Genomic DNA, 16,918 nt, shown 5'->3' on the forward strand with positions numbered 1-16,918 from the left:
CCAAGAAATAGCAAGATATTCCAAATCAGTCATACTTGAAAATTTGCAGAGCACGGAGCTGAACGACCCATGCGAGCTTTCCTAGGAGCTTGGCGTATCCCTCTGCTTTAGGATTGGGGTAAAAGGGCTTACTTTAACAAGGAGAAAATAAAATTTGGGGGCAGGGACCTCACATTGTGCATTAAGAACATTGAGGAGACAATGTTGGATTAGGAACCCCCTGATCAGTGTCATGGATTTGGGGAAAGAAATCACACACTCAGTCTCCAAGTTAAGAGGCAAACATTTATTATGCTGCTTGAGAGCAGGCTAATTCCAGGGGAATCTAGCAAAGAGGAAGAATCAAGGGGATAATTTTGTAGGAAAGAGAAAGAAAGCTTAGGTTGATATGCTAATATTATGATTTAGAGGTACAATTGAGGAATGATAGGGGTGGGATCGTTCCCATCACTGAGTTCTACAACTTACTGACCAATAGATTGGCCAGCATTTTTTGTACACTCTCAAGGATGGATAGCCTTAGGGTTCTCAGGAATTGTTACTTTCTCACCCCTCATCATAGTCATTTGAATCTGTATATATACATACACACACACATTTGTGCTTTTCCTCACAATTGTCCCCCATCATTCACATTGTTTATGTACTTATTTAACTTCTCTCTCTTTCATCAAAGCAGCTAAATCGGAAAGTCAGGGCTAAGCATTATTGCATATTTGTCAAAGAAAGATATTTTTCATTGTGGAAGCAGCACAAAGCTTTTCTATGCTCCCAGAATTGACTTGGCTGACAGTTGTATAGCTGTTAAACTTTACATACACCTTTGAAAATTTACCCTCCTGTTTTTGAGTGCAATCTTCAAAGGCAAAGTCATTCTTAGTCACAGCTGAAAATATGGCCTGTCTCACTTCAAACTTAACTATGTAGCACAGAGAAGAGAGAAGTCATAGTAGCATGTATTAAGGCAAGAATGCTGACCTGCAGGGTGGATTTTTAGCCTTTACAATACTAATTCTGTAGCTTTTGTGGGTAAGTCAGACTCTTTAATGCCATTTAAATGTGGATTTTTTTTGGTAGTTGAATATGCAAGGAATACAAAAGAAGTATAATATGGAATTAATTCTGAGTGCTGGATAAAGGCTGTGTAAGTCACCTAAGTCAAACTATTCCCCCATAAGTGACATTCATTTACTATCTATAGTCTTACTGCTGAATGTGTTACATGTATACCGTGGGGAAATGAAATAATTTTGTTTTAATTTATATTCAAATGTTAATGTTTATATGGATTTTTTTTAGCATAAAACTTCAGATTTAAACATATTCCTTGGTTTGATGTCTTTTGGCATAATGATGATGTCTTTAAATTTAACCCATAAAGATAAATCAATGAAGTGTTTCTTTAGCATTTATTATTTGTAGAAGAATATTATGTGCTGAGATAAGACTACAAAAGTGAGATTGTCCCTGACTTCATGGAGCTTATATTTTTAAAAATAATATTTTATTTTTTCCAATTACATGTTAAAACATTTTTTAACATTTGTGTTATTTTTAAGTTTTGATTCCAAATTCTATCACTTCCTTTCCCTTTTCTTAAATGGCAAACCATATGATACAGATTATACATGTGCAATCCTATAAAACATTTTCATATTTCTCATTTTGTACAAGATGACTCAAGAATCAAAAAAAGGTGGAAAACAGTGTGCTTCAAAATATATGTGTGATATATATCACAAAATATATGTGATAGAATTCAGACTCAAGTTTTTCTGAATCGAAGTTCAACATTCTATCCACTATGCCACTATGCTTCATATAGAATGAAACCAATATTGAACATATGTTAAATACATTTTTAAAGTTCCTTGAATAATTTTGTGGAGATTGTGGTCACCATGGTAAACTATCCTAGGGCCTAAAGATCCCTGATCCCCAATTGACCTTGACATATATCATACTCTGACAAAGAGAAAAAAAAAGGAAAGAAAAGAAAGAAAAAAAGAAACAAAGGAAAAAGAAAAAAAAAAAAAAAGCATGACCTGAAGATCCCTCAAAACGTACATCCATACCCCACCCCTATCCCCTGGCCTGAAGTTGCAAAGAGCTACTGGAATCCTATAGGAACACTGAATTATAAAAGTCATGATATCTTGAAAGTATGACACAAAATCAACCCAGATAATCTATAATGATCTAACTTAGAGACATAAATTTAGAAGTAGTCTGGGTCTGGAGTCTAATGACAGAAAATGGGCAATAGGTTAAATAAAGCTCATGGCAAGAGAATTGACATAAGCAGGGCCCAACCATGGAGCATCATTGGAGTTCCTTTATTAGTCTTGTCCATTATATTTGGAATCAAGTCAGACTTTCCCATTTTATTCAGAAGTCTTACCCTCCACTGCCAAACTTAGACACTAAGGCTTCTGAGTTAAGCAAACCAAGAAAACAACAAATACTACTTGGACTGAGAGAGTACTAGAGAACAAACTAAAGATACCAGTCTCACAAGTTCAATAAGTCTTAGAGAGAGGGGAAAAAAAATCTATTAAAAGACTAAAAGATCACTCTGAAGGAATGAATTGGATACAACATGGAATAATTGGGGAGAAAAGAATGACAAAGAAAATATTCATCTGAAAATAGATTCGGAAATTTTCATCCAAGTATTGAATGTATTGAAAATTAACATGAGTCAAAAAGAAAACAAATTAATGAAACAACAAGAAATGCTAAAATAGAATAATACAAAGGAACCACAATAATAATCACACAACATTTATCAGTTGCTCTCTTAAAGAAGAAGAGAGCATGGGATCTTGTATTCCAAAAGGCAAAAGATAAAAGCAGTTAACTAATAATAATCTATGGGAAAATTAACTAAAATCCCATAAGACAAAAATGAATTTTTAATGAAATACATGATTTTAAGCATACCTGAAGTAAAAATCAAAACTAAATAGGTGTCTTAAGATGGAAATAGTGAAATCAAAGGAAATATTTGAAGATATATATTTGCTTAATTAAAATATGTTGGGATCCTTTGTTTACTCTCTAATAAGAGAATTCATATATCTTTAATAGTCATGGAGAAAGATAACTATGGCAAAGGGACTATGGGTGGTTTTGTTCTGTTTTAATGGAAGATGAGCAGCCTATTAACTTCACTTTCATTTGATCAGATAAAAAAAAGTAGGCAGACTGAACACCAATGCACATATATACATTTTAAAGATCTTGGTGTGGAAATACATTAAACATAGAATGATAATAAGAGAGAACAGGGCAAAGGAGTAGAGAGAAAGATTTCAATGAAAAAACAATATTTCTTTGCATATTTTAGATTTTTTATTGTTGAAATTTTCAATTCAATTGTATTTTCAAATGGTGAAGAGAGGAATGTGAAGAGATCAAAGGGAAAGGGAGAAAGAATAAGACCACAGCAGGAAATAGGGAATCCCATTTTTTTATAATGTGTCAAGCAAATTCTCTTTTTCCATCTTGTTATTTTAAAGATGGAAATGAGACTAAAGAGAGAAAAAAATACAAGGGAGTAGGATGAAAGGCAATACATAATTTTATTTTAAAAAATATATAACTATGAATGTGAATGGAGTAAATTCACCAATAAAATAGAAGAGGATAACAGAATGTATTAGAATCTACTACGTATCAAATATAATAGGGTGGATTCTATTTTTTTTTCCACAAGAAATATATTAGGAACGTAAAAACTCACGTGGAATTTAAATGAGGGTCTGAAGCAAAAGGCTACTTTGCTTCAGTAGAATTAGTGATCATAATTCAGATAAAGTTGGAATAAATGTAGTCATAATAAAAGATAAATGGAAAAAATATTTTTAAAGGCACCATAGAGAATGAAACAATATTAATATTGTGTATGCATACACATATGCACACCAAGTAATAATACTATATAAATGCTAATTATAAAGAGAAATAGATAGCAAAACAATAATAATGAGAGACCTCAATGCAACACTTATGAATCTACATGAATATAACAAAAATAAAAATGAAATTAAGAACTTGATCATAACTTTAGAAAACTTAAACATGTCAAATCCTTAGTTATCAATTAATGAGATTAGGATAGGATTTACACCATTTTTACCTATACATGGTACTTTTACCAAAAAAAAAATATGTTTTATGGCATAAAGACCTCATCAAACATAAAAAGCACACATACATTGAACATATTTATTGATCATAATGGAATAAAATATTCTATACAGGACTTTTAAAAGAATTTTAAAATTGTTAGAAACTAAGTAATATAATTCTCCAGGTTCAATGGATCAAAAAACAAGTTACAGAAATAATTAAATTTTCATCAAATAAAATGACAAGAATGACCCACCAAAGCTTATTGGATGCAGCTAAAACATTCTTAATGAGAAATTTATATCCCTAAATGTTTTTCTCCATAAGAGGAAGACATATTAAATTAATTAATTGGCCCATGAAGCTAATTAAAAAATCTATGCACCTAACTACAAAACAATTATCCTCAATTAACAGTAAAGTAAAAATTCTGAAAATGAAAAAAAAAATGGATAAAATTGAAACAAAAAAATTAAGCATAAGAAGCAAAAACATATATATGTGTTTGTGTGTGTGTGTATATATATATATATACATATATGTTTTTGCTGAGGCAATCGGGGTTAAGTGACTTGCCCAGGGTCACACAGCCAGGAAGTGTTAAATATCTAAAGCCAAATTTGAACTCATGTCCTCTTGACTTCAGAGCTGGTACTCTATACACTACACTAACTAGCTGTTCCCAAAAGGAATATTAAAAAAAGAAAAAAAAAAACCAACAACACCTGAGCAATTATGTGTAAACAAAAGGTGATGAGAGGAAAAGATAAATAATTTTAAAATTATAATATTTAACTTAAAATAGATAATTTAAATAATTCAGTGTTAGAAAAAATTAACATATAACAAATAAGTTCACAAATAAAAAAGTCTCTCAAGGTCCAGGAAGATTTATGAAGAATTATGTAGAATATACCAATAACCAATTAATTCCAATATTATATAAACTATTTATAACAATAGAAAAAGAAGATACACTTCAAATCTCTATCACATAAATCTGTTTTTAATGCCAAATCTTGGAGAGATCATGCAGAAAAGATCATAGATAATAAAAAATGCCATGCTTTTAGCATATTTAAAAATGCAAGTATATCGTTAGATGCTAAAAATGTTTTTGATGAAATCCAATATATTTTTTTCTGTAAATAATAATTAAAAAACATAGAAATAAGTGAATCTTCATTATAGTTAATAATATCTAAAATCATGAAGAAACATTACATGACATGGAGAAACCATATATGCTTTTTCAATAATACCAAGAGAATGTCCCTTATCAAAATCTATTAATTTAGTTCTAGGAATGTTAATTATGACAATAAGACAAAAAAGACAAATTAAAGTGATAACTACAGGCAAAGAGGAAACATAATAAATTACTACTTCAAAAATGATATGACAATTTACTTTAAAAATCTTGAAATAACTTTAACAACAAATTTGCTAAATTTATTTGCAAAGAATATGAAAAAAAAACATAAATAATCATTCTTGTATGCAATCAACAAAAACAAGCAAAAAGAACCAAAAAAAGAAATCCTATAATGTAATGACCGTGTATTTAAAATCAGCCAGAGTCAGAAATTCAGGTTAAGGGAAAAATCTTCAATATTTATTAAAGTGAAGAGGTGAATAAAGATTGCGATAGCAATATGGGCAAGAAAGATTGCTATAGCAATATGGGCAGCTGCGACAGGAAGCCAGCTAACAGAGAGCGATCTGCGCTGAGCAAACCATTGCAATAGCAATGCCAAAAGTCTCTCCTTCCCCTTCCTTTTCCACTCCCCTGACTCCACCCACCAAAATCGTCATTTCCTACACAACACATCAGGACTTGCACAAAGAGTGGGCAGGGGCCATTCTTTCTCCAAGCTTATATATTAATAGATTATGGTCCAATTATTATTTAGCCTCATGTGCTTGGGACCTCAGTGCATCAACTCAAGCCTCAGCCCATTACACTATTCAAAATAATAACAGAAAGTATAAAATAATTGGGTGGATTTGTATCTACCCAGGTACATCCAGGAAGTATATATGTCCAAATATACCTTGGAGAAATATAAACTTAAAAGATAAAAGAAATATTAATGGTTCATGGGTAGGACAATCCCATATAATAACAATATAACAATTAATTTACTTATTCAATGCTATAACAAACTACTAAAGTATTATTTTTTAAAGCTAAATAATAAAATGCTTATAGACTACAAAAATATAAAGAATCTCAAGGGTAATAATGAAAAAAAGTATTGAGGCATCTATCATTATGGGATTTTATACTCTATTACAAACAATGATTACTAAAATAGCTTGGTACTACTAAAAAAATAGAGAATGTGATGAGGGGTACAAGTTAGGTATACAACTTACAAGAGGTCATTGTAGTATGTTGTTTGATAAACCCAAAGATCCCAATTTTTATGGATAAGGATTTTTGACAAAACCTCCTGGGGAATTGAAAAATAGTTTGGCAGAAATTGAGTATATATCAACATCCAACATTTCTCTGATAAACATCTCATATTAAAGATATGTAAGTAATTAATTCAAATGTATAAGATTGAATACTTCCCCAGTAAATAAATATTCAAAGAATATGAGCTAGCAGTTTTCATGAGAAGTGTAAAGGGAAAAAATACTTCAAAATACTAGTAATAATATAAACAAAAATTAAAACTACTCTTCTGTTCCCACCTCACACCAATCAGACTAGCACATTTGGCCCCAAAAGGGACAAATGTTGAAGATACTGGCAAAAAACAAATACATTGCCAGTCGAGCTATGAATTCTTGCAGCCATTTTGCAAAGTGATTTTGTAAAGTGATTAGACCTCCCCCAAAAGTACTGAGCTCTGCATACTCATATGCCTTAACTATAACCAACTTCATCCATTCTCTAAAAGTAGATCAAATTAAAATAAGGAAACAGACAAATAAATAACTATTAGTGGCTATTTATCTAGTATTACAAAACTGAAAACCAATGGGATACATCTTGTTGAGGAATAATTAAACAAATTGTGACATGGAAATTTGGTGGAATATTATTGTACCATAAAAAATAATGTAATAGATACTTTCATAGGAAAATGGGAAGGTTAATTTTTATTTCATAGATAGTAAGATGAGTAAACTAGGAGAAAAAAAATCCACAATGATAGTGTTGTTATAATGAAAAAAGGAACTTTGAAAGACTTTAAAAATCTCATTAATGAAATATTTAAACCATGTGTCCAAGAGGACTAAAAAGGAATCACACTACTTACTCCCTACACACTACCCATATTTATAAATGGCATGTTATTTTCAAATCCCATCTTTTCCTTTGTTATAGTTACTAATAGTTGTATAGCAAAAAAAAAAAAAGTTAGAATAGCAACTGGTTAGTTTAGTACATGTCATTGAAAAATCACTATCACTTTTTTTAGCATTATTTCTCTAAAATGACTAATACCCAAACTCAGTTTTATATAGTTGTAGATGTAGTTATAGATTACTTAGCAAATGTCTTTTGAAACCTCAACTATGACCCTCCACTGTTCTGATTAGTGACTCTCTGAGGAGGAAACAGTTCTGTTTTACCTTACTCATAATTCATTTTATCCTCCAATCTTGTGTCTCTTCTGCCTCAATAAATATAACATCTCCATGCAGGTAGCCTCCTTTTTTCTCCATTTTTCCACTTCTCTTCATGTTTTTCTTCTCTCATCAGAATATAAGCACTACTGGTTTGCAAATTTATGTTTGCATCTCCTACATTTAGAAAGATGTCTGGCACATGGTAAACAAAAAATGATTAATTCATTTATCTATTTTTGATTGATAGATTGATCTAATGAGTAAAGGATACAACATTTAGAGAAACTCTACAAGATATCATTGAACTAAAAAAAAAGTAATGGGAATACAACTGGAAGTAAAAAAAATTGCTACTACTTAAATAAGGATTTCTTAAGCTTTTTTAAGTCATTTCTGCTTTGACAATCTAATAAATCCCATGGACTGCTTCTCAGAATTTTTTGTCTGCCTACATTCATAACTGAAGGATAAATTTCAGTTAGAGGTTAATGAAAATAAAGATGCATTTTTTTTTCCTATTCAAGTCCATAGACCTCCTGAAATTTGCCGTTAGTTCCCTTGATATTCTGTGGATCTCAGTTCAAGAACCCCTACCTTAAAAGTTGATTAATATTTTTTATGCTATAGGTCCCTTCAGATTGAATGGGAGAAACCAGCACAACCAAATGGCATCATCCTTGGTTATGAACTTTTGCGGAAAACTTGGCATTCTTGTGTTAGAGGCCAAAAAGTGATTAGGGACCAGCATGATGAGTTCTGCAGGATTATGGAATGTCAGAAGCCTGAAAACATTTGTGGACATATGTGCTATTCTCCTGAATCTCAGGTACATATTTTCAAATTATTCATTAAAGAAGAAAACATTTTTGCCTTAAAAATTTCCAGAAAATGTGAAGGCTCTTTCAATTAGTTTTTATAATAATCAATATGTCTTCTGTCAGAAGAAGACCTGTTGGGAAAAAAAGCAGATTATTTATAAAGGTCCATCTTGGTCATGTGTATTTTATTCCTAATATTTATCACTATCTACAAAGGAAATATTGGTTTATTTGGAATGATTCGTGAACTCCCAAATTCTTGCTTAATAGAATGATTTGGATCATCTTTGCAACAAAATCTATGTGGTTTCTGTTCCAAGTGGGAGGTTGCTTATGTGACAATGATGAGTAGTCATGAACAAGACCTATCATGGTTTGTAAGAAATATTTAAAAATTATAGTCATTTGCAGATTAATGTTCATGTTAGTTGCAGCTTAGGATTTGGATCAATAATATAGTCAGACAGTAGGAGTCTGTAAATGGTTTTTATTGACAAATGATGCAGAAAATCCTTAGTTTGAAGGCGAGATTTCATGTAATGAAATAATGTCCCTATTTGTCAACAACAACATCACACATTTAGTGACTAAAGCCATTACTGCATTCACAAGGTTTTACTGTCCAAGTAAATGGTGATTAGGAGAGAATTATTTGAGTGATTCACATCAAATATATTGTGTCTGACAGATTTAGCAATGAATTATCATCAAGGAGGGTTTGAAAACCTTGTTTTTTTCCACCTGAGCTCAAAATTTGGTATTATGCTTAGATATTGAATATTTTGGAAAATCTAACATGTTTACCCTCATATTTTATGTAATAAAATATGTTGTATATTCCAGAGCCTATGTATTACTTAGGGAAAAGATTATAAAACTGAATACTCAAAGTGTTTTCAAGGGGGAAGAATTATAAATAGAAAACTGATATAAACATATTTTCTGTATATCATTTGCATTTATTACTTTATTCCATCATATATATTATTTCTGCTAAGTTTGAAAATTATGTGATTCTATGATATGATCTATGATATGATATGATTATCACATGACAAAGTATATGACAAAAACAGAAAACTCTAATTCATTAGGAGGTGATTTTATTTTTACAAAGATTCTAGACAGTAATTTCAAGGCTAAAGTTAAGTTCAGGCAATTTCAAGGCTAAACTTAAGTTTAGGCAATAGACTGAGACAGTCATTTCAGAAAACAAGTTGCCCCTTCCCCAAAGTAATCATAATGGCAACAGTTCATATTTATATAGCATTTCAGGGCTTTATATACAGGGTGTCCTAAAAGTCTTAGTGCAGTTTCATAAAGACTTACCAAGACTTCTTGAACAATCTGCATGTTTCCTTATTTAGTCAAAACAAACACATTGTATGTCATATAAGTGTGTAAGCATGTATGTAATGTATATATGGTTATACACACACAAAAAAGAGTGTGATATGTATGTTTAAATTGTATCAAGTCATAGATTTGTGTACTAGAGGATATAATATTGATGACTTCTACACTTTGTTATTTTTAAGTAATCATGATTTCATCTTTACTGCCATAGCTATCTGTAAATTAGTAGATGGAGTAAATGAATTGTAGTGGCCTACCTTTTAAAGGATAAACTTCATCAAATTTACCTAGCATGATCCTTAATTGACAGTTCATTCCTAGTCCATTATTGAAGTCTTTTAAGCTTGGTAAGATTTGCCAGAGTTTTAATTCAGTTGACAGAATCTTTATAAACCCAAAGTCGCTTCCATACAATGATGAGAACCTCTAATGGAGTATATCTTCTAGAAGAACCAGGAAAAATTAATAGCTACAGACATTATATTAACACATGTTTGAACATCTTTGTATTTTCAGGCTTAAAATATTGTGATGTTTCCTTTCACCTTCTATTTTATTCAGCTATTTGGAGCTAGCTTTTTAATTTTGGAAAATACCTATTAAAACAATACTTTGTGAATAGGAATTTTAGTAATTATTTATAGATTAGTTTACCTGACAGAGCATCACATAACTACAATTATATCCATTTTTAAAAGGTCAAAAAAAGGAACATAACCTATCTCACTGCAACTAAAATTTATATAGTCCATCATTTATAGAGAAGAGATATAGGAATAATCCAGGGAAAAGAAAAGGAGACAAGTTAAATCACCCTTATGAGACTCATGTATGCAAATACTGTCCAATAGTCTTAAAAAGAAAACATCATACCAGGCTGTTACCTATAATTCAATAGTTACATTGCCATATAAAAAGATATCATTTTTAAGTGATGCACTAAAGAAAACCTTATGGGTATTTTAAGGGTCAAGGACAACCTGGATATAGTGAGGGAAAGAGACTAAAATAAGTCAACCAAAATCCCAAAAGAAATGATTATTTGTAGTTGCTCTCTTTAGAGCCATCAAACATTTATAAGAATACATATTACCTTCCCTCCCAAAAGTAAATAAAATAAAAAAGAGGAAAAAAAAGATAAGAATTTTTTTCAAATGTTGAAATATTTTGTATACAACATAGTACAAAATATGTCTGTATATTTGTGTGTGTGTGTGTGTGTGTGTGTGTGTGTGTGTGTGTGTGAAATAACATTTAAACTTAGATTCTTCACCATGGGCTGGTAGTATTTCTTACAAAGTCAATGGAAGTGCTACTTTTTGAAAATATTGTTTTCAGAGAACAAACCAATAGTGTCAGTCCCAGTCATGGAAAATTCCAGTTCAATTATCTCAGACATGCAACTCTGAAATTGAATTTGAAGGGTAGGAGCTTTCTGTTTTAATCTCCCCCATAGAACTTGCTCATGATATTTGTTTTCCCAAACCCTACACATTCTTCTTTATCTACTCTTGGCTAAAAGGTGTCTTTCAGTAACCCAAAAAGTTTTCCATGTCAGTGTCCACAATTACATGGTAAAGTTCTCACCATTGGACTTTAAGACTACCGATTTCAGTGGAATCAAATTAATAAATTATCCTAGACGAATGCTTGGTGTCCCAGAAAATATAGCTCTAAGAACTCCTTATATTGTTTCACCCTGTTATGAGAGAGCTAAGTGGTGCAATAGAGAGATTGCTGGGCCTGGAATCAGGAAGAGTTAAATTCAAATATGGCCTCAGATTATTACTATGTGGTCCTGGACAAAGCATTCAATCTCTGCTTCAGTTTCCCTTCTGAAAAATGGACATCATAATATCACCTACCTCCTAAGATCCAAATGAGATTATAATTGTAAAGCATTTAGCACAGTGTCTGGCACATTGTAAGTGTTTTTAGATGTTATCACTATTATTATATGCAACCTCATTTCTGGAGTTAGGAAAAGGAGAAAGCCAGTCACTTGTCTTTGCTTTTTTTTTAACCTACTTATTATCACAGTCCTAGCATTACCTGATTACATTTGATATTGTAGGTTGTTAATGCAAATTCTTTGGGCTTAATACCAATGCAAATAGCTTGTGATGAACCTAACAATGCTGCCAAAAAAGTGCATTAACTAATCTACAAAAAGTTGCAGATGATGGAGCTACCATGCATAATAATAGCTTCAGAAATCATTTGAAGAGTGCTATGTTACATATGTTGTTAAAAGAAAAGGAACATTTGGTTGATGTTGCTGACAGAGGAATGGTGGACTATCCATCTAATATCCCAGTATTACTGTTCATAATAGTGAATGGAAAGCTTTGAAGCAAATTGAAATAGGGAAGGTTAAGGAACAGTGTGCTATAGTAAAAAGAGTTCTAAATTTGGAGTTACATGACCTGCTTCATATCCTGACTTTGCCACTTATTGTCTTTCTATCCATGGACAAGGCATTAAGCTCTTTGTGGCTGTCAGTTTCCTTACCTGTGAAATTAGGGGGATAGAATTAATGCTTTTATTTCCACCTCTAAATCCACAAATCCAAGATCAAAGTAATACGTATGATTCTTGAAAACAGATAACAATCTTATTTAATACCAGGTCACAAATGCCAATATGTATTAGTAAGACTGATTTTGAATGCATTTTGATTAAATGAGGGATTGGATTAGGAATATATTTATGTGTGTGCATAAATATATATGTACATACATAGTATATATGTGTGTATATATATGTATATATATATGTAATGTGTATCATTTATTTAAACAATGAATTGCTTCTGTTTGGATTTGTTGTTTTATATAGCTCACAAAAGAGAGGTTGTATATTATAATGAATAAAAGGCTAGCTTTAGAGTCAGGAAAACCCATGTTCCATTCCTGCCTTTAGTATACATGTTCTGCTTGATCCCGGACAAGTCAATTAACATCTTAATGACTTGGTGATTTTCTAAGGCTAAAAGTTACAGATGAATTGCCCATCTATATGGAAGAAGGGGATTTCCCTAAAAGGAGTTTTTTAAACCAATGAAATCATAATATAAACTTGAAGAACAGTAGAGGAGGGTAAATAGAAGCAAAATGAAATGAGTTTCTGTGTTCCAGAATAAACTATATACATGTAAGATATATAATTTATAATGTCTAGTTTTAATAGGCAAAAAAGAGGGACATATTGCTAAAAGGAGGAATCCCTGAATTTATCATTGTGACTGAGCTAATTTAAATCTTCACTTGGAAGCCAAGGCCAGATGACTCCTTGTTAAGTATATTATATTGGGGGTTCCTTTTCTTTATGGATTGACCTAGATAGCCAATGAAGCCCTCCCCAACTCCAACTATATGATCATTTTTTAATTATTTGCCTATATTATTTTTGTCTGCCTATAAATGTACTGCTTTGGGTTTTTAACTGAAGAACTTATGATATTTGTGTTAGTAACTTTTGCATATACTGTGCAATCTAATAGTTCCTTTAAAGAGATGAAATCAGATTCCATATTTCTCTGTGTGTGACAAACTACATTAGAATTCAAGGAATGCAAACTAAAGTTGACAATGAGCAAAAGGAGGGAGATGGACAACACCACTTAAAAACTAGTATTTTTCTGCCAAATGAATTTTTCATCTAGCCACAGGAAGCGTATATTCTAATTAAAGTAAGCTATGCAGAATAGAGATTCTGAGGTTACTTTTCAGTGAGTGTTCAGCATGATTTGTTATGTATACAGTGTGTTATTCTTTCTGCCTGCAAGTAAGTATGCAAATAATTATTTGATTATTCAAGCATATTATTTCTTTCCTAGTACCTAAAGAAAACCTGGAGTTAAAAGAGCTTTTCAAAATTCATTTCCATGTAAATTTTCTTTTTCAAAAAATTGGTGTCCTATTCTCTGTATATTCAAATTTATAGAAGTTTTTTCCATGTTGAGATCCCATCATCGGAAGATTATGGTTATAAATAAGGTTATAAGAAGAACAATATCCATTTTCATTTTAAAATAAAAGACACTTAAACATCAAAATAAAACATGCTTTCTATAGTCTCAAAGAATTTTTGTACAAAATTTTTAATCATTTAAAAAATAACCTAAAACATTCTTTTACTTATTTAAATCTGCTCTACATGGGAAGACACAAACATTCAAAAGATAATTCATATTTTTAGAGTATTTTATTAGGGCAACATCATTCAAAGCTAATAGAAAATCTGTATGCTCTCAAATATCATTTATTGAATCCTAATCATGTTGGATACAGTCCAGTTTTAACAAACTTGCATTATTTTATTCCTGGTAAGCACATAGAGGGAAATGACTTATCTGGTTATATGAGACAATACCATTATATATTTTGTTGATATTCCTTATTTTAAAAAATACTTTCAGATCTGTTGTGATGGAATTCTCTATGATCTCAAACCTGGTTATGTTTGCTGTGATGATAATTATATCCTATTTCATCCTAATTCATCAAGAGTTTGTTGTGGTGGACACATGCATGAAATGCAACAAACACATCAGTGCTGCTCAGGCTATTATGCCAGAGTCCTCCAAGGTGAGAAAACGTTTTTATTGTTAGTCAATTATCTTTGGCATGATGGGACAAAAAAGCAAATGGACTCATAAATTCCCTGGATCCATTGGAACCTTTCTCAAATCCATTTCAGTTAATTGTTTTGAATGACTCCACATCAAAGCAGAGCAAATAACATGTAGCTTGTCTTCATTTTAATTCCATTTCTTCTTGCTTTACTGAAATGTATGAAAGGCTTTGGAAAGCAGAAATAAGAAACTAGGATAAATATACCCTATTACTGGATATGTTATTTCATCAGTATAAACACTTCCCCTCACCACCACCACCATTGAGTGCTCAAGTCTTCTTTAAAATCCTCCATAGAAAACTTAGTCAAGATTATGGATGTTCCCATTTAGGTCACTTAGCAATTTTTGTATACTGGAATAGTATTCATATTGTTCATCTTTTATCCCTGGCTTTCCTCTCATGACTGACTCATCTTTCTCCAAATGTACATATCCTTGATGATATTTTTAATTCTACTTTTTATCATTGATAATTTGTTATGTTACATCTATATCCATTGTTTCTTTCAATAATTCATTTTTCAATTTCCATATTGGCATATGATTTAGTATCAAATAGCATCATTAGAGAATATTGATGTTGGAAACCTGGATTTTTTATGTGCCAAAGATCAGTTTGGAATCATTAAAGCTATTGCTTAGTTTTCCAAATGAGACCCAATCTGTATTCTTCTTATCAAATTCTGGATTTACCTCTTCTACAATTTAAGTGTTGATTGACTTATTCAAGACAGCTAATCCAATTGTACATCATTAGCTGGGCAATAAGTATTTTTTTACTTGGATTAAATAATACAATGAAATACATTGAGGTAACTGTATTATTGTTAGCCAATTACTCTGGAGACAAAACCTTGCTCTAGAGACAAAACAAAATGTTATCAACTGTTTCTTCATCTCATTTCACTAATAATTATTAAATTTGTTCACTCCTATTTTGTGGTAGCCTATCTTATAATGACATGGGGGCTCTCCGGGCTCATCACTGTGGAAATGGAACTGTCAGTTCCATGTGCTTTTGCAGATACCAATGATGCTACTATTACTACTATTAATAGGGATAGGGGCTGGACCTATTATTTCACTGGAACAGAAAATGTCTGAATCAATGACTACCTCTTACCAATTCTATTCATCATCTTTTGAACATCTTATAGAGCTGCAGAACAATGAAATTAGTACAGTTTGGGATAACAAGGAAATGGTAAACTAAATTTTCAAAAATATTTCTTTTTTCAATCCTTGGTCACGGTTCACCCACCTAGCCCACTGTTACCATTCTTCATCTTTATTTGAAGAAAGAAAACTAGCATCTAATCCACTTTTACCATTCTTTGTCTGTATTTGAAGGAAGAGAAATAACATCTAGATATGTTTATAAATCAGAAGTCATAACTACACAAAAACTGTCCAGTGCTGGTACTTGAGAATGCATTCCTGTACAGTATTAACATGTTTGCATGCTGATTTAGGAAAGGTCTATTCCAACCTTGCAAATACCCCATCCTTTGCTGATATTATAAATAATACTATTTATCTTGGTAGAGCTGTAGAGAATGTTTTTGTTTTTTCTATGAATGTTTTTTGTCTACTTGATAAAAGACTTATTCCCATAAAAAAATTGCTGAGGGAGAAGAGTTTGATAGATTGTTAAGACCCTTTGGGAAGGTTCCTAAATATATATATTAGATAACAATTCCAATGACATTAAGAGTCATTATAATAATAGTTATTATTTGTATAATGCTTGTAGGTTTAAAAAAACACTGTGTATGTTGTCACATTTGAACCTAAAACCCAAACTTGCAAACTAGGTATTGTATTATTTTCCCTATTTTACTTGTAAGGAAATTGAGCCTTAAAGAAATATAATGAGTTTTACAAGATCACACAGCCAATGAGCATCAGTTCTTTGGGTCCATAGCTTTTGACTGAAATTTAGCATTCAACTTACTTTGAGATGTTTTGGGGGACATTGTTTGTTTGTTTTTCCAAGCCCTGGATAATATAAAATGTATCTCAAATATGGAAGCAGCTAAATGCCACAGTGGATAGAGAGCTAGAGTTGAAGTCAGGAAGATTCATCTTCCTAAGTTCAAACCTAGTCTCAGATCCTTAATAGCTGTGCAATCCTGGGAAGGTCATTTAACCTCGGTTTGCTTCAGTTCCTCATCTATAAAATGATTTGGAGATGGGATTAGAAAACCACTCCAGTATCTTTGCCAAGAAAAGCCCAAATGAGGTCATGAAGTCGGATAAAACTAAACAACAAAAAATCCCAAACATAATGCCAGTTCAGTCTGGCCAATTCAACAGCTAAAGATCTTGGTCAAAATTATTCCTATTAGTTGAGTACAAATTATCTATATACAACTCATTTGTA

The 16,918-nt window shown here is 31.5% G+C and overlaps 1 protein-coding gene across 1 annotated transcript in view; it reads left to right on the forward strand.

Annotated features, from left to right (window-relative positions):
• The window catches only part of USH2A (usherin), a 998,601-nt gene that overhangs the window by 761,546 nt on the left and 220,137 nt on the right, over positions 1-16,918 (forward strand). The window contains exons 47-48 of the mRNA XM_051996749.1: positions 8,350-8,548; positions 14,317-14,485. Of these exons, the coding sequence (XP_051852709.1) occupies positions 8,350-8,548; positions 14,317-14,485 (368 nt within the window). The remainder of the gene's footprint in view (positions 1-8,349; positions 8,549-14,316; positions 14,486-16,918) is intronic.

This window comes from Antechinus flavipes, chromosome 4, assembly GCF_016432865.1.
Source record: "Antechinus flavipes isolate AdamAnt ecotype Samford, QLD, Australia chromosome 4, AdamAnt_v2, whole genome shotgun sequence".
NCBI lineage: Eukaryota > Metazoa > Chordata > Mammalia > Dasyuromorphia > Dasyuridae > Antechinus > Antechinus flavipes.